The sequence below is a fragment of the Bos javanicus genome, chromosome 5, assembly GCF_032452875.1.
Source record: "Bos javanicus breed banteng chromosome 5, ARS-OSU_banteng_1.0, whole genome shotgun sequence".
Taxonomy (NCBI): domain Eukaryota; kingdom Metazoa; phylum Chordata; class Mammalia; order Artiodactyla; family Bovidae; genus Bos; species Bos javanicus.
In genome coordinates, this window is record NC_083872.1 from 109,136,660 (window position 1) to 109,156,883 (window position 20,224).

General features: G+C 54.5%; 1 protein-coding gene across 15 annotated transcripts in view; it reads left to right on the top strand.

Annotated features, from left to right (window-relative positions):
- Nucleotides 1–20,224, top strand: part of CACNA1C (calcium voltage-gated channel subunit alpha1 C) — a 459,914-nt gene that overhangs the window by 350,525 nt on the left and 89,165 nt on the right. For all 15 annotated transcript variants that reach the window (XM_061418379.1, XM_061418380.1, XM_061418378.1 and 12 more), the window contains exon 9: nucleotides 5,618–5,790. In XM_061418379.1, the coding sequence (XP_061274363.1) occupies nucleotides 5,618–5,790 (173 nt within the window). The remainder of the gene's footprint in view (nucleotides 1–5,617; nucleotides 5,791–20,224) is intronic.

Sequence of the window (20,224 nt, forward strand, 5' to 3'; positions counted from 1 at the left end):
GGCCCTAGGAGCCCTGGGCAGCCACCCCTGCCCCACAGCCCCACTGGACATCTCCTCGGCTCCCTTTGTTCTTTCCAAGCCCAAGCCAGCCACGCCAAGGCCACCCCTGAAGGCTCCCGTGACTCTCTGCTCTTGCACCACCTGGGGGATGGGCCGCTGCTTCACAGCCTTTCCTCCGTCTCTGGGGATGTGTGTATCGGGGAGAGTCGGCCAAGGAGAAAGACGTCCCCCCTCTCCTGCCACAGTCCAAGGCCGCACAGGAGTGTCAGGGTTGGCCCTGGAAGTGGGGAAGGGACAGGGTCCACCCTGACCTCACCCCTCCCCAACAGGAGGGCCATCAGAGGCCCCGTCACACTGGCCACACAGTGGAGGGACCAGCACCCTCCGTCAGTGTGACAGCAAAGCACAGGACATTGGGTGCCCCTGTCAGCTGCCTGGAGGGTGGAAGGGCTTCCATTTTGTGTCCAACACAAGAAAATGGCCTGTTTATAGGGGGTCGTCAGGGAGAGTGTTGGAAAAGTCAAACTCATCACCTCTCAGGGCAGAAATGTGGCTGCTCCAGCACTGGCCTTCCTGGAGGCAGGAGGTTCTTAATGTCGCTCACCCAGCTGACAAAGCCGGGACCGTGACCCCAGCCCCTCGGTCACCGTGACGGCCGCGCGTGGCCGTTTACATCAGCACCTCAGCGGGCAGCAGGCGCTCAGCAGCGGCGCCATCCCCGAGGCAGTGCTGTTCCTACAGGGCTCGCTGTTTGCTCGGTGCTGCCGGAGCTGGACAACTGAGCGGGGCCATCCCAGGTTAGACATGCTGCCCTCTGCTTCCAGGGACGAGGGAAGGGCCCCTGAGGAGCCGTGTGGCTTGGAGGGGTCCCCTCACTGGTCAGTGTCTGCACGAGGCCCTGTCCCATCTCCCCGTCACTGCCCACAGATGAACGTTGAGTGAGCTGGGCCTGTGATGTGCCAACTTCTCAACCTGGGTAAAGGTGGCTCCACATCCTCCCCCCAGAGATTAGGAGCAGGTCTGAGCAGTGAAGTCCCCCCAGAAATCTGCAGTGGAGGCTGAGGCATCGACCTCAAAGCCCCCTCGAGCAGGGGTCTGCCTGGTCGTGCTCGGCCCCCAGAGGGGCACTCCTCCCCAGAGGTCAAAGCAGAGTCAGATGGCGGCAGTGCCAGGGGCAGGCAGACTGGCCTTAAAGGATGGGTCTCAGCCCAGCTGAGTCTGAGTGAGTGAGTGACCGGGTGGGCAGGCCCATGGGATTCTGGAACCCAGATCCACTCCCCTCCTGGGAGCTCAGCCCTCAATCGGTCTCCCCGGACCCCTCCCCACCCCAGCCCCCCAGCACTGCTGCACCTCCCAAGCTTCCTGGGCCCCAGACACCAGCTTTGCCTGAATGCGGAGTGTCTGCAGGAGAGCAGCTCCCCTTCCTGGCTCATCCAGAGGATTGGCTGCCCAAGGAGAAGCCCAGAACCAGGCTGTTATTGACTGAGCATGTGTGGCAGTGACCCCGTCTCAACCAGTCAGGACAGCAATGTGCTAGTTCCCCCACCACTCCCCCCAAATCACAACCATATGCCCACTTACCCCGTGGCCAGCCTCCCGGAGTGCTTGGAAATGTCCAGGAGCTCACCGCAAAGCCCCTTCTTGGGTCGGTGTCCACTGTGAGGAGTTTGTTGGCAGGCTTCAGGCTTGGCGTCCTTGGTGGATCCGCTCACGTGCTGCCCACGCTGCCCTGAGAGCTGATGCAGAGCACATGTCCACTCCGCAGGGAAGAAAAGTGAGCTTTATATGTGAAAACTTCCCCACATCTCACAGGTGGGGCCTGGAGGATCAGGATTTAACCCCCACATGTGGACCCACGATCTTTGCTCCCATCCCCTACGCTCCACCATTTCCAAGCCCATCAGCCTGGTTAATCCCATGACTCCAAATTATGGCCAAGATGCAGCAGGGAGAGGCCACCTATGGGCAGATGGGGGGCCCAGACCAAGGACCAAGGGTCCTGGAGGAAGCTGGAGAACCCCTGCCCTGAGGCCCTCAGGCAGTCCTGAGCTGGAGGCCGGCAGCTGGTAAATGTAACAGCCCTTGAGGGAGAACACACCCCCCTCAACCCATGCAGCACTGCCATTTCGAAGTGTTTGGAGCTGGTGGCTGGGACCCTGAGTCCATCAGTTAAGGGTATTGTCCTTTCAGAGCCCAGCAGGGTGACTCATCCTGGTATATTCCTCCCTGCAGTCATGAAGGAAGGGCTCAGGGCACTTGGGGTCTCCTGCTCAGGAAGGCAGGAAAGCAACTCTGGAAAGCCTCCATTTTAAACGTGGAAGTCAGAGATTTTGGTCACTGGAGGGTTGGGCATCCTTTGTCTGGAAACCTATTCCTGCTGAGGCCAGATGGATCCATGTAGCTATCCATCTTGTGGATCTTTTCAAAATGCTTACACATTCGTTACCTGTTGATCCTCATAAGTCTCAGAACCTCCAGAAATCTCGCCTCCCGCCCATTAGAACAGTGACCGCAACCACAAGATTCTGGAAACTGCACTAGAAGTTGCAATTGAGTGAAAGTCACTGGACCGTGGATTCTGGTCACTTTGTGGTTTTAAGTTGTTGCAAACAGAAAAGACGTATGTCTTCAGGTGACAAGGGGCCTGGGGTCTTTTAGAGGGTGGGCGCCCAGCTCTCATTCCCCCAGGAGATAAAGCAGAGGGCCTGAGGGTGCAATGGGCACATTGTGACATGGAAACAGCCCTGACCACCAGCCACAGTTAAGACCCACGTCAAGAAGAAGCAGAAGCGCCGTACAAGCTGCCTCGCAGCTGGAGCGGAGGTGATGCTCACGACTCCCAGCAGGGTTGGTCCAACACTGAATTGGTGAACACCGACCTCTGTTCTTCGGGGGAAATACTGGGTTAGGTTCCTGTGAGCCTCTGGGCACAGCCTTGTCATCAGGACACAAGTTGTTGTTATGTGCGTCTACATGAAGGCACCTTGTTTAAGGCATAGTGTTGGTTCCTTCACACCACACTCTCAGCCCACAGCTTATAACTCAGGCCTGGATGGAGCTTGTCAGACGCTTGAACATTCCCCGGAGGCACCTCCCAGCCCTCGAGCACATAGGGTCATAGACCGCATAGCAGCTTCGTGCTTAGAGGCCATTTGATCACAAAAATCACAACAAAAAGCATGAAACGTGGGAGACATGGCATCAGATGGGCTGTAAAAAGGCCCTCGTTTGCAGTATGAGCTGCACCCAGGAGGTGGCAGCCCCTTGTCTGACCTCAGTCGGGACCATGACCCCAGATCCTGCCTTTCCACATGTCTGCAGTGACCACAGTCGCACCGTAGATGGCATGACTAACAAGACTTAGAGAGGAGACAGGTCTACAGACGCAGAGTCCGTGGGTGATGAGGACCACTACACCGGTCATCACGGGGCCTCGAGCCCGAGCCATGGCACCAACAGACCTTCCACATGTACCACTGGGAGCTGTGCAAATCGCACACCCAGAGTGGGCTCTCCACCACATCTGTGCCGCCAGCCACTGAGGGCACAGGACGCGCCCCTGCCTTCAAACAGACACCCCATGACTGACCCAGGAGTGTGAGACATCAGAAAGGAGACGAAGAGAGACAAGTGCTTCCGTCCTACAGGTCCCCTATGGCGTGTGCCCATCCCTCCATGTGCCCTAAACCCCTTGAGGACCTGGCCATGCTGCTTCTCCTCGCTCACCTCACCCCCAGGAAAACTTATTTCCTCATCTCCTGGGGATGTCTGTGTGGTTCCCAGAGGTCTCGGGTATGGATGGCAAGCTTCCACTCTGCAGAGCAGATGTCACCATACGTGACTGGGTCAGCTCACGGCTCCAGGAGGAGGAAGACCGTAGCTACTCAGTCCCCTACACCCCAAGCCTGCTGCACAAGGAACAGAGCTCCCAAGGGTGGGGGGTGGGGTGGAAGGATGGTCAAGGGGGCCTGGAGTTGCAGTCTTGGGAGGGGGCGCTCTGTGAAGTGACTCCAGGCAATGAGCCCACAAGCCCAAGAGGAGTGGTGGGTGGGAGGGCTGGGGCCTCTCTCCAGGCCCCTCCCCAACAGCAGGAGCTGAGGCCTCCCTCCACGTGGTCAGCGGGCAGCCGGGCCCCTTTTCCCCGGGGAAGGTAGGGGAGGTGCCAGCAGCTGGCAGGAAGCCCAGGAAGAGCAAGTTCAATCAGGCTGGAATTGGATTCAATCAGAGTGAAGGAGAACATCCCGTCCCAATCAGAGCATCATCAAAGCGGCAGTTGGCAAGAACTTGGAGCCCACGTCTCTCAACGGAAATGTCCCCAGACCATCCCGGCCCTACCCCTCATGGTAAAGAGTGAAAACTGAGCTCCGGCAGTGAATGCAGACCCTGGACAGTGGGTGTGGGGGCTCCGGAGCTGAGTTATCCTGCCCCCTGGCTCACCTGTGTGCCCTGCCTTCCACGATGCCTGCCTGTGGAGTGTCTGCTGCTGCAGAATCCCTTCAGGTGGACTCTGCAGCCTCCCACCCTGAACTGCGCCTCCGCCACCAAGAGAAGGAGGAGTCGTGTCTCTAGGAAGAAGCTGAAATGCCCAGTGCGTCCACACATACCCCCGGGGTCCAGAGCACCACAGACTGAGGCATGCACTATTTATTTAGAAAAGGCACAGACTTGCTTCGAGAGTGACACCCAGCCTCCTCGACCCCCTTCTTGGCCACCAGCCCCTCCTGGCTCAGAAAGTGAATTCAAAGTCAGAGAGAAAATAAGGACAGAGTCACAGAAAACAGGAAAGAAGTAGACACTCTCCAAAATTCTTTAATAGGCCCTTCTTCCAGCAAATCCCAACCCAATTTTAGCTTCTACTCATTATTGCTTGAGACTGAATGCCCCATTTAACTTTTATATCGTCTTGACTTTATGCATTTTCCCATTCTGATTAGATTTCTTTTTTAACCCAAAGGGCAGCCACAGGACATTTTCTTGTGTTTGGAACCCTATTTTGTCTCCTTCATGTAGGAAAGAACTTTCTCTAGATTAGAAACCCTCCAGGCTTGCTGAACCGGCAGAACATGTCCTAGAAATGAGAAGGGGTGGAGAGGTGAGCTCTCCTGGGCCTGACCTCAGTGACTATACTGGCCCATGTATAACATGGGCTCTTTGAGAGGCAGAGCCCTGATTTGTAACATCTGACGACTTCTGTAGTGTAAACACCCCACCAGGGCCGACCTCAAGCCCCTGAGGAAGCACGTGGGTTGGCAGAGCCAGTGGAGGCGGGGCGGGGCAGGGGGGATGCTTCAGCTAGACCCAGCTCCTTGTCTCCCGGGGCTGTAGTGGGGATCCCTTCTGGCTACTGTTCAGAAGGCCTTTCAGGTCATTGGGGGACGTCTGTCATGAGAGACAGCTTGTAATCACGGCCCAAAAAGAGGGGATATGGGTTTGGTCCACCCGCTGCTCATGTCCCAAGTGAAGATGCCCCGCCCAGCCATTTTATGAGAGCAGGTCAGACCTGGGACGGGGGTCCATGCAAGTGGGGGCCGGCGGTGGGCTTCCCGTGCCATGCAGCTAACCCTTTGTTCCTCTTGCCCCGTCTCTCCCGCCCTGCCCGCTTGGCGTCTCTCACCAGAGAGTTCTCCAAAGAGCGAGAGAAGGCCAAGGCCCGGGGAGACTTCCAGAAGCTGCGAGAGAAGCAGCAGCTGGAGGAGGACCTGAAGGGCTACCTGGACTGGATCACGCAGGCCGAGGACATCGACCCCGAGAATGAGGACGAGGGCCTGGACGAGGAGAAACCCCGAAACAGTGAGCGGCCTCCCGCAAGGGGCTGGGGGCTGGACTTGGGAGGGGGCGCTCGGGGAGCGGAGGCTGCCCACCCCTGCCTTGTGGGTGCATCCTTCTCGGCTCTCAGAAGTCAGTCCCACGTGTGCAGCAGAGCCTCCCAGTCCTGCTGGAGCCTCTGGTCCGGAGACACTTTGCTCGGTGGGGTTCTTTGTTTTCAATCCAACGTCCTCCTCCCAGCCCGGCTCCCTGGGTGGAGGGGCGGGCGTCCTGCTCCGGGCTTATTCAAAAGGGACCATCTCCACCTCCACCACATGGAAAGTGCGCCCCTGTCCCTTTCCAAGCACCGCTGTGCTCTCAGGGAAAAGAGCCAAAGGTTTCTCTAGAGGAAGTTTGATTCAAAGCTCCAGGGAGGTGCTAAACAGGAAGGTTGAGGAAACCCCGAGGGCTTTGGCAGAACAGCATCAGGTTTTAGAAATGGAGCCCAGTCCCTCTCTCTGGGGTTTCCCATGGCAGCTTGTTGGCCAGGCTTTTGCTGGGATGGTAATGAGAGTGATGGATGGTATTGACTTGCAAGTGTTGAGGAGATAATGAATCGAGGAAATTCAGGCTCGTGGGACACGCCTGGTGCTTCTGAAATGTGGGCCCTGGACCGGCAGCACCAGCATCACTGCGGGGGGCCTTGCTGGAAATGCAGGCTCCTGACGCCTCCTCAGATCTGGTGGCTCCAGGGTGGGGCTCTGCCCTCTGTTCAGCCCCCAGTACCTGGGCTGTGGGGTGAACGTGGCCCTAACTGCCCTGTGTCTCCTCTGACCCTGACCATGCTATCCTCCTGTGGGTGTCCTTCCCTCATGTTTCACACATTTGAATAAGGTCGTTTCTGGCCAAGGAATCCATAAGGTTAAACAGCTTGCTGCGTGGGTCAGGCAGGTAAGGGCAGGGAGCCAAAGGGGCTTGAGGGCCGAGAGGGAGAAGGGAGACCCGCTGGGCTCTGGGGACCAATGGGGAGGCAGGGTGTCCGTCACGGCATCCTTACAGAGGCCAGGAAGGCACAGGACGCGTGGGTGCACGTGTATCCTGACACGGTGTGCGGATACCCTGGCCATGTGCATGGGCGTGCATTGTGCTGGTTGTGATCACTCTTCCCGGCTGGTTTCCAGCTGTTCCTGCTCGTTGGTGCCTGAGCTCTTGGTGGCAATCCGGGAGGAGGCGTGGGTGGAGGGAGAGGGCAGAGGACATGGCTGTGAGCACAGAGCAGCCCGCCTTCCCTCACCTCAGACGCAGGTGGAACACATCCTCCAATGATGCCCTTTCTGGTGACTCTGCTCAAGGGACACACACAGAATTAGAATGTGCCCTACCAGGGGCTGGTAACAACATGATTCAGCAACCCAAGTGGGCTTCACGCTCTGCTAGGAGTTCAGCAGGCTGGAAGACAAGGCCTGGGATGGATTGGAACAGGGAGCAGCGACGCGGCCAAGGGTCTTCCTGGGAAGAGGCCTGGCAGAGTCTTGCTGACGGATCGTGGACAAAGGGGTGGTCCGTGGTGCCAAGCAATGCGTGAATGAGTGAGCTGGCCTGGGAGCTGAAGGCACCCCTGCCGCCAAGCACAGGAGTTGGCTCTGGACCCCAGTCTGCTCCCTGGTCAGGGCAGTGCTCGGTTCTCGACAGATGGCAGGAATGGGTTTCTTGCATGTTCATAGGGACATGAACATGGCCCTCCGTGGCCCACCCAGCGCTGTGTGGCTGTCCACAGAGACGCGGTGATCCCCTCTCCTCCAAGGACGGGTATGCTGCCCCCTGACCTGCCCAGATGGGGGAGGCTCTGCTGCTGGAGCAGATTGAGTGCACAAGCCCCCCACCCCCATTTCTGACCAAGCTTTGGGGAGCACACGATGAACCGCCCACCCTTGTGGACAGAGTCTCTCTCAGGACGCTCTTGAGCCCAAATACAGATGAGCTCAGCCTGGAAGCTGCTGCCCTCCCCCAGGCTCTTTCCTCGGGGCCTGGGCCTGCTTCTGTCTTCAGCCTTGTCCCAGGAGGAGGACAGTACAGGGCCTGCCTGCTTCCATTGTGGAGATGGCTGTGGGGCAGTCCAGGGGTTGGGGCGCCAGGGAATGAGCGTCTTAAAAAGCAAGACAAAGGCTGAAATAGGAACATGTGAGGAACTGAACGTGAGATGCTTGGGGGTGGAGCCAGAAGGTTCACCCAGAGGTGCGGGCTTCAGGAAAGTCCGATCAAGAGCAGAGTGGACAAGACTGGGTTGTTAAGGAACTGGCCACCTAATGGATTTGAAGAAAAGGCAGGCCCATGCCCAGAAACTATATTCTGATCTTCAGAACTTCGTAGTTTGCCCTTTGAAGCAAATACAAGGGAAGAGACGCTGCTATATGTTTCCATCAAAGTAGCTGAAATTTGCCTTTGAAATTGCTCCAAGATTACAGTACAGCGTATCTGCCAGTTCTCTTCAGCTCAAAGACTAAGTAGTCTTTTCAGAAAATGGGTAAAAGGTATTGTCACTCTTGACCAATGGCTTTGGCCACTTCTGCCTTCGCCCCAGCCAGGAACCCCAGTGGCACTTAAGAGATGCCAGGTATCCGGCAATGGTGATACAGCCATGACCCCAGCCAGGAAACTGCTCAGAGACATGTCACCTTTGGTAGCTGAGCACACCCACAAGGAGCCCAGGTATAGGTTTGTGGAGGAAAAGCTACAGACACCATCAAAGTCATAGAAAGAGCAGGGTTAGGGAAGGGAACAGAGAGAAAGTGCATTGTTTGAGGTGTTTCTCTAAGTAATCAGAGTCGATAAGGTGGCCAGTAAATTATATAAAAAATACGTTACAATATTCTGAGTTCATTCATCCTCCCTCCATCCATCTCCCGATTAAATGTCCGCTTTGTGCCACACGCTGGAGAAGGCAATGGCACCCCCTCCAGTACTCTTGCCTGGAAAATCCCATCAGCGGAGGAGCCTGGTAGGCTGCAGTCCATGGGGTCACAAAGAGTCAGACACGACTGAGTGACTTCACTTTCACTTTCACTTTTCACTTTCATGCATTGGAGAAGGAAATGGCAACCCACTCCAGTGTTCTTGCCTGGAGAATCCCAGGGACGGGGGAGCCTGGTGGGCTGCCGTCTATGGGATCACACAGATTTGGACGCTACTGAAGCGACTTAGCAGCAGCAGCAGCAGCAGCAGCACTGCATGCTGCTTCAGGCCCTGGGGACACAGCCCTCATGGAACAGGAATCCTTCTCTTCTTTCTTTCTCCTCCTCAAGATCAAAAATGCGTGGATTAACTATTTGTGCATGTGGGAATCTCTCTTTCACACTGTTCAGACCATTTAAATGCAGCCCCAGCCCTCGAAGACAGACATTTGTGCGATGAGCGTGGAAAAGACAGACAGACCGTGGAACTGAACGACCAAGTTTCCACACAGACAAGCAGATTAAATATGTATTCCATGTATTCAGCTCTGCTCCCAGGAGCCCCTCTGCAGTCCCCGCGCAGCAGCAGAGCTGCGTGGCTTCCACCCACCCTGCCAAGTCTGGATCGTGTATTGTTGAAACACAGAGATTGGAGGGCTTCCAAGAGCAGAGGCTGCCCTCAGAAGGGCCCGGTGGGGCTCGAAAGCAGGGATCTGAACATCACTGGCCCACACTGTACACGTGTCCAAGGCACGGGCATCATTATTTGAGCTTTTCTTACATTTCGATGGATACAAATGGTGTGTTCCTTGGACGCACTCGTCCTCACGGCTGCCACACACCTGGAATGCCGAGACAGAGTTCTGGTCAGACGGCCAGAGGGACACTAGCGAAGGTTTTTCTCCTTGACTCCCTTCTTACTCTGGCCTCTAAGTGACTGTGTTAGAGGCCGTCCTAAGCCTACACCCTGGGGGCAGAGTAGACGCCTTAGGGCTATGGGGGAACAGCTCACCCGGCTGGTGAGACAAGGCGACAGGCACAAACTGAGCCCCGCAGTGAGGACCAGCATCCAATCCCTGGGCCGCGCTGTGAGGCTGTTTCATGGATCCTTCCAGGCTGCTGGGAATGACTGCCCTGGGTGGGTCCTGGGGGCCCATGTCATTCATGTGCAGAACCACACTCGGGAATCTGGTCAGAACAAGGACATGGCAGGGGTTTCTCCAAGGGCAGCCCATGCACCAGGGAGCAGTCTGGCTGCTCTGCTGTCGGGCCCAGTGTGGGAACGGTGGAGGGGCCCCTGGGGGCCCCGTCGGGTGTACTTGGAGAGCACACTGTTTTCAGAGTGTGGCCCCAAGAGGACAGTGTTCCGTGAAGGTCATCAAGGGAGGCGGGGGACAGTAGACTGTCCTGTTTCCAACGATATCCCAGGTGGTAGCAGGACAAGAAAGAAAGCCGCTTACTGAGATTCATAAAAGTATACATCCTTTGTAATTTAGATGTGATTCATGTGAGTTCATCCGACTGACTGAACTCACTCCCAGCAAAGAGGTCTGCAGGGGACTTTCACTGGACAGAGCTTTGATGAGAGGTTTATCCTCTCAAAAGATATACATTTCAGTGTTCATAAGGTTCTTCAGTATTAGGGGTTTTTAACAAAAAATAAGGATATTAAGATATTTTTAAATATCTAGTCACAGGAGCCATTGATGGTCACTAAATTCATATTCTAAAACTGACTTGCTAAGCATAATGTTGGTTTTGACACACAGACCCGAAGTCGTGCTCAGGGGGCTTCAGAATGTGCCTGGTGCGGGCACACAAACCCCCAGAGGTTAGAGGTCAAGAGAAAAACAAAAACGCAGGCCAGAAACTGGTAAGCAATGATTCCAGCTGCCCCGAAACTTGTCTGTGCCTCTACTCGGGGATGAGATAATAGATCTGCTCTCAACAGCTGGCTGATGAGGTGAAAAGCCCTAATTATATGCTTGACAGGCCAGTTTTAAGGGGGAAAGCCTTTGTTTACCTTCTGAATTCCAAGCTTCAAATCAGCCAGTCAACTCTTACGTCTCATGTCAGTGACTCATGAGATAGGATAATGATATCCAGCATCAGGTCAGTCACTGTGTCAACAAAATTCTCTGAAAATAACAGCATGTACACACACACACACACACATCAGGCACATGGATACGCACACGTCCCCACACCATATACATAGGCAAAAAGAAGCGGAGGACCCTTTCTCAACGGGAACACTCAGAATTACAGTTTTATTGTATTTGCTGATATTCAACACTTGCTCCAGCTACGACGAGAAGCTTGGTGGGTCGCTTGCTGTGCCCCAGCAGACACAGAAAGATCGGGCTTCCACCTGGGAGCAGGGGCACATCTTCTTGGTGTGGCCAGCAGCGAGGGTCCTGGCCCTCTTGCCCTTGGCTCCCTCCACCGCTCTGCAGTGATTGGGCAGCTGATCTGGTCAGTCACTGACATCAGGCGGGGTATCCGAGGTTTTCACCAAGAGGGCACCAGGCTTCAGTTAGACTTGTAGAGCTTCTTCTTGAGCCTCTTAGGTGGTATAAAATCATTTCCATTTGTTGTAGCTTCCACTAATCCCTTACTGGATGGATTCTACCCATTTATTAAGTCGTCCCTCGATTAGACCAGAAATGTGCACACAGCCAGTTCTCACCTGACTGGAGGCTGGAGCTTACGGTCTGCACAGTTGCGGCGGTGTATCATGTTGTAGACTGAACAGGAGTTGAGAACCACAGGTCACCAGACTCCCAGTCCCTGCCCAGTGGCCGACGGGCAGTTTGCCCTTCTCGGTTTCCTTGTCTATAAAAGGGAGGAGTCAGATCAGACAGCTGCAAAGACCCATTCCAGGATCGGGTGTGGTTTCTGTGGTCTGAAGCTGACACATGTCAGCTTTAGCCCTGGGAGTTTAGACAAACCTCCAGTCCATCAGACCCCAGAGGACTTCAGTTGATTTCAGACTCCTGGAACTTGCTCTGGGTCTCCCGTAGGAGTCCCCTGAACCCTGGAAGCAAGCTGATTCTTCCAAAGACCTTCCTGGTGCCTGGTATCCTCTGTCTCCCCTCACCTAGAGAGCCCAGCTCCACCAACTTCCTTAGGAACCACCCCACTCTAAGCCCTCCTCGGGCGCCCCTCCCCTTCCACCCTTCCCCCTCCTCTCCTTACCCCCACCTTTTTGACCCCAGATGCCTGCTCCATGCCTGCCTGGTGACACCAGGTATACGACCTTTGGTACCTGTTTAATCCATCTTCCCCCCTGCTGGGCTGTGCAACTGGAGTGAGAGGGGAGGTTCACATCCCCAGAATTCTCACAGAGCCTGGCGGATCAACCAACAGTGAATATGGAAAAGGGGTGGGAGGCCTGGAAATCTGTGAAAGTCCACCATTGGGAACAGGTGACCTGGACCTGCCTTGTCACTGTGTCGGGCTAAAATCAGGCAGGACCGGATATCTGGCCCCGCAGAGGCCACGGAATGAATCAGACACACCAATTAATTTGTCATCTTCCGTTTCTTGTCTGTCAATCCTTCTCTCTGACTTCTGCAAGAGGACAGACTACTCCTCGATGTTTTTCTTCATGTACCAACCACTTCTCCCCTTTCTTCTTCAAATACATTCGGAGAAGTGCCAGAAATATCTTTATTTTATTTCTCTCTCAGTGAGGCCAGCTAGCTGTCTACACAGGCAGTTGAGAAAGGGTTAAGAGAGGACCCAGAGTAAGTTCCCAGCTGTTTCTTTAGGACCAGAAAGCTGAATACATTTAAGGCTTGAAAAGGTCAACTCCCTTCCAAGGGGCAGAGGTTTGATTTCATCCATCGTGTGGTCTTGGGCATAACGCTCATTTCATTCACTGGTAGAGATGGAGATTTATGGACTAAATGTTATCACAAGCAGAGACTTAATGAGATCTCAGCTGCGTCTCCTGGGTGGAGTGGAAAGCAGCCATTTTGGTAATAAATAGAGAACGGCTTCTAATTTGTAAATTCCTCTTTCCGTTGCTAAGTCTAATCAGATCAGTGAAACTGGAGGGAATTGTTGACGACCCAAGATGATTTTCCATGCCTTAATCTGTCCAGGAAGCATTACTTCTAATGGAAGCGGCTTGCTTCTCTGGCAGCGGTAGGGGATGACATTTCTCATTAGACTAACTCAATTGTTGCCTATTAAAAAATATGTTTAGCCCCAAATCTATTTAAAAGCAAACTGGAACCGAGGCCCCATATCACTCTGCTACTAGTCTCCCTGCTTCATAGAAGCAGAAATTCTTTCGGAATGAGCTGCAGACCTCTCTCTGTAGCAGGGCCATCCCGAAGGGTCTACGGCCTGTGTGATGTCGTCCTGACCCAAGTGAAGTGTCCAGAGTAGGGCTCGGTGGACCACCAGACAGTCAGGTGTGCTCATGGCCTCTCTGGCATGGCAGAGAGCAGGTTGGGAGAATAGAACCCAGTCTCTGGCAGACACTGCAGTTGAAGGTTAAAAAGGAGAATTGAGGGGGCACCAAAGGAGAAGAGCAAAGCTCTTTTCTCGAGTCCTGCTTGAATCTTTTTTTTTTTTTTTTCATGCGTGTAATAACAGTTCAAGGTTTTTACAAAGTGTCTTCTCACAAGCTGTTAAGCATTTCCAGGGCAGAGACCCTGTCAGAGTAGGTGACTGTTCTCGCACAGTAGGGACATCATGAATATTCATGAAGGTCTGACCACCTTGACAACCAGGGCCCCAAAGGGAACGTGGTGTCTGAGCCCTCCTAGTGGAGCGGCTGAGAACACGTCCACCATCACCAACCAGCACTCAGACTCCAGGTGACGGTTCAGATCACAGCAGCTGGTCCTGAGGTTCTTCTCTTGGGCCTGCATTTTTGCTTTTTCATCCCCAATAAGTCCATCTGGTGTCTGGGCAATATGCGCACACAGAAAAGTGTGTTACTCTAACCCGTGTTACCGTTAATCCTCACTTAACCCTCCAAGATCCGTATTATGGTCTCTTTTTTTTTTTTTTTTTTTTTAGATTTGATTGATTGATTTTTGGTTGTGCTGGGTCTTCGTTGCTCTGCGGGCTTTTCTCTCGTTGCAGCAAGTAAGGGCTGCTCTTCACTGCAGTGCACCAGCTTCTCACTGCAGAGGCTTCCCTTGTTGCAAAGCATGGGCTCTAGGGCACATGGGCTTCAGCAGTTGTGGCACACGGGCTCAATAGTTGTGCTGCACGGGCTTAGTTGCTCCTTGGTGTGTGGGGTCTTCCCAAACCGGGGCTCAAACCCTTGTCTCCTGCATTGGCAGGCAGATTCTCTACCACCGAGCCACCAGGAAAGTCCTATATTGTCTCAGTTGTTTTTTTTTTTTAGATGAAAAAACTGAGGTTCAGATCATTTTCCCAAGAGGATCATTTCGGGCAGCCCCAGAAATGGATGTCGCAAGTTTAGAGACAGAGACTATGTCCCCTGACCACCTCATCTACACTAAACCATCCGAGGGTCTGCACAGAATGTGGGCTCAGCCCTTCCCTGTCCCTGAACTTGACTTCTGGCCGCCCCCATGGATGTGGTCCTGATGAGGCCTGACCAATGCAAGAGGGGAGCAAGGCCTCCAGTCTAGAGCGCATTCCGGAACAGGTTCTGGAGCAGTCTTGCTGAGAAAGATGTGGATGATTAAAGCATCAGGAGAACCAGGATGCAGAAGAACCTGACAAGCACCAGCAGGGAGAGCCGCATGATCAATTAAAGTGGAGGACATGGCGGGGGAGGAGGTGGCTGATGGATGTGCTGACCGCTGCACGCAGATTCATTCAGGGAGTTATGGGGCTTGAGGCACCACAGGTTTGGGAGCTAAAGTGACTCACTTCCCATAAACGCCTGCAGTTTGAGGCTGAAATCTGCTCTCCTGCTGAGGGGGAGGCAAGGCTGAAGCCTCATGGAGAAGCCATGCTCTCGTCAGGACAGCCCCATTGTGGGTGCCCATGGCCTTCGGGAGTTTGCTGGGCCCCCGTAGAGCCTCCCTGGGGAATCTGACTCAGGCCAAAGTTATCACGAGCAGCAGAAAATAGGGAAGAAGATGGAGACCAAGAAGAAAGAGAGAGAGAAAGCACACCCTGAGCTCTGCAGGCCCCCGTGGACAGCACACACAGGGCACAAGTGTGAGGCCTGGGCCTTCAGGAGGGAGTAGGGCGAGCCTGGGCTTGGCCAGGATGACCGAGGTGGGCTTTTGGCCCCTCTGTGATGTGAGTAAAGGGCAGGCAAGAAAAGGAGGCAGTGCTGGCTGGTGGAAAAGGGACCAGACCTCCAGCTCTAATTAGCTGTTTGACCTTGGGCGAGTCACTGGCCCTCTCTGTACCTCACTGATCTCCACGGTCAAAGGAAGGGCTGCTCTGCCCTTCTAGCCCTGCAACACATGTAGGCCTTGGTAGGGAAACCAAGCCCCAGAAGAGGGTTGTAACAGACCTCAGGTCTCAGAGATCCAAAGTGCAAAGTGAGTGAGTCAAAGTTGCTCAGCCATGTCTGACTCTTTGTGACCCCGTGGACTGTATAGTCCATGGAATTCTCCAGGCCAGAATACTGGAGTGGGTAGCCTTTCCTTTCTCCAGGGGATCTTCCCAACCCAGGGATCGAACTCAGGTCTCCCGCATTCCAGGCTGATTCTTTACCAGCTGAGTTACAAGGGAAGCCCCCAAAGTGCAGAACCAGGGTCCAAACTCAAGCCAGTGACTCCAGGACCCAGGCTCCAACCCAGCGGCACCCTGGGCAGGGTTGCACAGTACCTGACTTCTCCCGGGACCTCCCACGCATACTCTCTGCCCACCTTCTCCTTCTCCCAGTGACCCTAGCACATCCACAGGCCTCCTCTTCTCTCCTGATCGGGAAGAACTTGTCTGATGTAGATGAAGGTAGACTTGGCTTGACACAGGCTGGGGTTCAAATCCCGGATCTCATGAGCTGCTGCTCACTTCGGATAAGCCGCTTCATTCTCTCAGCCTCAGTTTCCTGATCTATTAAATGGGAGCATGTAATGGGGCAATATACTCTCTCATCGAGTTGTTCTGAGGCTTGAGTTAGGTCTGGTGAGCTGCCGGCAGGTAGCAGGTGATGGAAGACTGAGCTGTTATCATGACCCTGCTGTAGAGCTGTTATGATCCTTGCCTTACTATCATCTGTCCCAAGAGAATCCAAGGCCCTAAAACGGAAGGATGACATGGTGGACACCATCTGGCTGGGCTGGGCTGAAGAGGGACTCGGGAGACACAGCCATTCTCTGTCCCTCACATGTCACTCCACACGGGTGACCCTCTGCTGAGCCTGGCCTTGGAATCTAGAACATCATCTCCAACCTAAAAGCAGTTTTGTGCCTAAAACAGCCAATTTCCAGAGGAATTCTGCACAGAAGGGTCCCCATCACCACCTCTCTCACCCCCGAGGGTGGCAGTGAGCTGTGTCCCTCGGGGGCCGGGCGGGGGGGTCCAGCCCCTCCTGTTTGCCCAGCATCCCCAGGGCCTGAGGATGCCCAACTCAGCCCCTTCACCCCTCAGGACGGTGGGGCCTGGTGGGAAGAGAAGTGGGTGCCCAAGTGCAGCCCTCTAGCTGCATGGTCCCCCCGGCCCGTCCTAACTGAGGGGGCCACCGCAGTGGTGCCGTGACCGTGGGGAGAGATTTTCTGCTTGGGAACACCGGGTGTTTATGGCCTGCTGGGGGCCCAGCGACCTGGTTTTCTCCTCTGGATGGCGGCTGCAGACCAAGGGCGGGCGTTTTGGCCTCCTCTGGTTTATGGCGGTAATAATAATTATTGCGACAGCATGTCGTGCTTACACTGTGCCTTTTTAATAAGGCCACTTTGTTTGGCTTCTTAATATTTAATCCTGTTTTGTATTTACTTTCTGATAGCTTAGAATCAGCCAGGTCTTAACTGCTTCTGGGGAGGCAGGCCTGTGGGGCCCGGGCACTCAGGACACTGCAGAGGAGGCTCTGGGGGCGGCGTGACCTTCCATCCAGACGGGCCCCACAGCTGGCACCGCTTACCTTCTCTCTCCCCAACTCTTAGCTCTTTTGTCTGCAATCTGCTTTTCCTCTCCTGCCCCGACTCTTTCTTTGCCTTGGAAGAGACTGTCAGCTCAGCCTCTGATCAATTTATTCTTGTAAGAGACGAAGACCATGAGCCTCAGATTATCATGTAACCTAGTTGGAATGGTCCCATGGCCTGGCCAAGGCTAGGGTAGCGCTGCTGATTCCTAGACCCACAGTGCAATGCCAGGGAGGTTCCCAGGAGCCTGAGCTGGGCAGAGACTGGGAGGAGGCTCCTATACCCCACAGCCTCTGACCATGAGTGGCCATAGGCTGGACCTCCCCAGCTGCAGAGAAGAAGTGAGGGATAACTCTCGAGTTACTTTTCCTGCAGGAGAAAAGGAAGCCAAATGAAATGTGACGTGGTTCCCCCCACCCCAAGAGGGTCCTGGGGCAGTAACCCCACCCAGGATGTCTGTCCCGTCCTGCCTGGGGCTCAAGCCATGTCCCCAGTGATGTCCTGGCTCCCTGGTGCCTCCCAGGAGGTCAGCCTGCAGGGTCACTGGAGTGCAGCTGCCCTAGATGCTGCCTGACAGAGCGAGGAAGGCCCTGGACTCAGGCCAGTGTCCCCTGCTCCACGCACTCTCACCTGGACAGCAAATCTCCCCCCATTGGTGGGTTCATACCGCTCACCCGGCCCACGCCCAGAGGCATGTGGGTCAGGTCCTGACAACAAACAGATTCGACAACCGGGCAGTTTAAGGGGGGGCTCACAAAGATGCAGGCACCAGGGGTGACAGCCCCAAACAGGCTCTGCTGGCACTGTCCTTCTGGCTGTCTGCAAAGGTCAGCCTCCCGGGCCCTGGGCAGAGGAGCAGCTGAAGGACAAACCCCAAGACACCAGCCCAGGGGAGCAGCCCTGAAACCCCCAAAGACGCCAAATGCCTGCTGTAATCGCACAACCAGTACCATTAGGACCTGAAAAAAGAGTCCATGCGTACGTGCTGAGTCACTTCAGTCATGTCCAACTCTGTGTGACCCAATGGACTGTAGCCCACCAGACTCCTCGTCCATGGGATTCTCCAGACAAGAATACTGGAGTGGGTTGCCACGCCTTCCTCCAAGGGATCTCCCCAACCCAGGGATCAAACCCCCGTCTCTTACATTCCCTACATTGGAGGCAGGTTCGTTACCACTATCACCTGGGAAGTCCCTTACTCCCTTGCCCTTGTTCAGTTCAGTTCAGTCGCTCAGTCATATCTGACCCTTTGTGACCCCGAGGACTGCAGCATGCCAGGCTTCCCTGTTCATCACCAACTCCTGGAGCTTGCTCAAACTCATGTCCATCGAGTCGGTGATGCCATCTAACCATCTCATCCTCTGTCATCCCCTTCTCTTCCTGCCTTCAATCTTTCCCAGCATCAGAGTCTTTTCCAGTGAGTCAGTTCTTCGCATCAGGTGGCCAAAGCTTCTAGCTTCTAGCTGAAGCTAGAGCTTCAGCTTCAGCATCAGTCCTTCCAATGATCATTCAGAACTGATTTCCTTTAGGACTGACTGGTTTGATCTCCTTGTTATATCCAATCATTTATTTTTTAAATCCCATGTATAAGTGCTAACGTATAGTATTTGTCTTTCTCTGACTTATTTCACCAAGCCTAATGTCCTCCAGGTCCATAAAAGTTGTTTTAAGCTTTGTATTGTGAAAATAAGTCTATTTGGGACGGACTCCTTTACATATGTTGAAAAGAATCCTGATCCAGTTTTCCTCATGATCTAGTCTTCCGGATTCCCACTAACAAGCAGAAATGAGGTGGGCCTGCCTGGGAAGCCCTCTCCTCAAAGTCACCCCCATCTGCTGGTGCAGACGACACTTCCTTCTCCCCAGGATCCGTGGTCCTGTGTTGTTAGTTCACGTGATCTGGGGTTTGGGTCCTGTTTTGTTAAGTGTTCTTACATGTTTTGCTTTATTACTTTTTACCGTTTCTTCAGTTTTATTTTTGGAAGTGAGGCCGATGTCCCGCATGGACGCCGAGTCCCATTTCTTTCTTTCCCCACGGCTAACCTGAGCTCTGCCCATGTCTTATTCCTGGTTTTTGACTCTGATGTCTTATCTGTGAAAGGAGGCATCTGGCGTGTCTGCTTGATCAGAAGGAAGGAGAGTTTCTTGGTTGCTTGGTCTAATCACCCCCAGAAACCCATGGTGACGTCCCCCACACCACATGCGAGTAAACACGTGCTGGTGCCCACAGGGCAGGGCAGGAGCCTGCTTCTCCTGGGGGGTGTGTGTGTGTGTGTGCATGTGTGTGCAAAGGGAGGGTGGCCTGTCCCGCCCAAATCCACCACCTCACTGTCCCTTCCAGCCTGTGACATCAGTGAACGTGACAACCGCGGCAGCTGACCCCTGAGAGGGCCTTTCCTTTGAAGATCGCCGGCCAAGGTTAAAGCCACTGTCAGTGCAGCTGTAGACAGTGAGATCCAGCACCACCAGGTGACTGCACCTACACCCTGTGATGCCCAGAGCCTGCCTGGCCATCGGAATCCCATCTCGTCTGGTGTGTAGCCCGGGGGCCATCAAACTGAGCACAGCACGGGGGCCGAGACCCCTGTGCTCCAGCCCAAGCCCTCAGCCACTGTGTGAGCCAGCACCTGGCCCTCCCCTGGGCCTCACTTCCCTGTCCTGTGACGAGAAGACTGGGCGACTCCCTTGCAATGACGTCTGGACTTGTTTACACCCGAGTTTGTGGAAAAGGACTCAAGGGTGGGTACAGGACGGTCAGGCTTACGGAGTCGCGGGCTTCCCAGTTGTGTCTTCACATTCTGGAAGTGAGTCTCTCTCACCTCCCCTTGACTTCATTCAAAAGGAAAGAAACCAAGGAAAAGCCACATCCAGCAACATCCCCCACCCAACCAGGAGACTTATACGGATGGCATGCTGCGTTCTGGCGGCAGACCCCTGGGTACTGGTCCCTGTTCCACGTCCCCAGATGCCGCACCCCCACCAGCGCGGGTTCTGTGGCCACTGGGGCTCCTGACCCGCCCTGGATGAGGGTGCCGCGCTGCAAGCAGAGCTGAGCCAGGACCAAGGATGTGGCGGCCATGCTAGATAACAAGGATGGGAAAGATAAGGACATTGTGTGTGGCGTGTTAGAAGGGTCAGAGAAGCTGGAAAAGAAGGAGAAGAATTCTTTGGGGATACACTTTTATTTGGAATAAAAAATAGTAACAGAAGAAAGAGGATGAGATCGTTGGATGGCATCACTGACTCAACAGACATGAGTTTGAGCAAACTCCTAGGGACAGTGAAGGACAGGGAAGCCTGGTATGTTGCAGTCCACGGGGACACAAAGAGCTGGACACGACTGAGCGACTGAACAACAACAATAAAAGAAGTCTCTTCTTCTAAGCCGCTGACCTGGCCTCCAAGCTAGAAGATTCCAGTCGCCCTGGAAATCCAGCGCCACCACCTCAGGGGAGGCTGGAGACAGACTGGGCGGGTCGGCCATCGTGGAGGCGG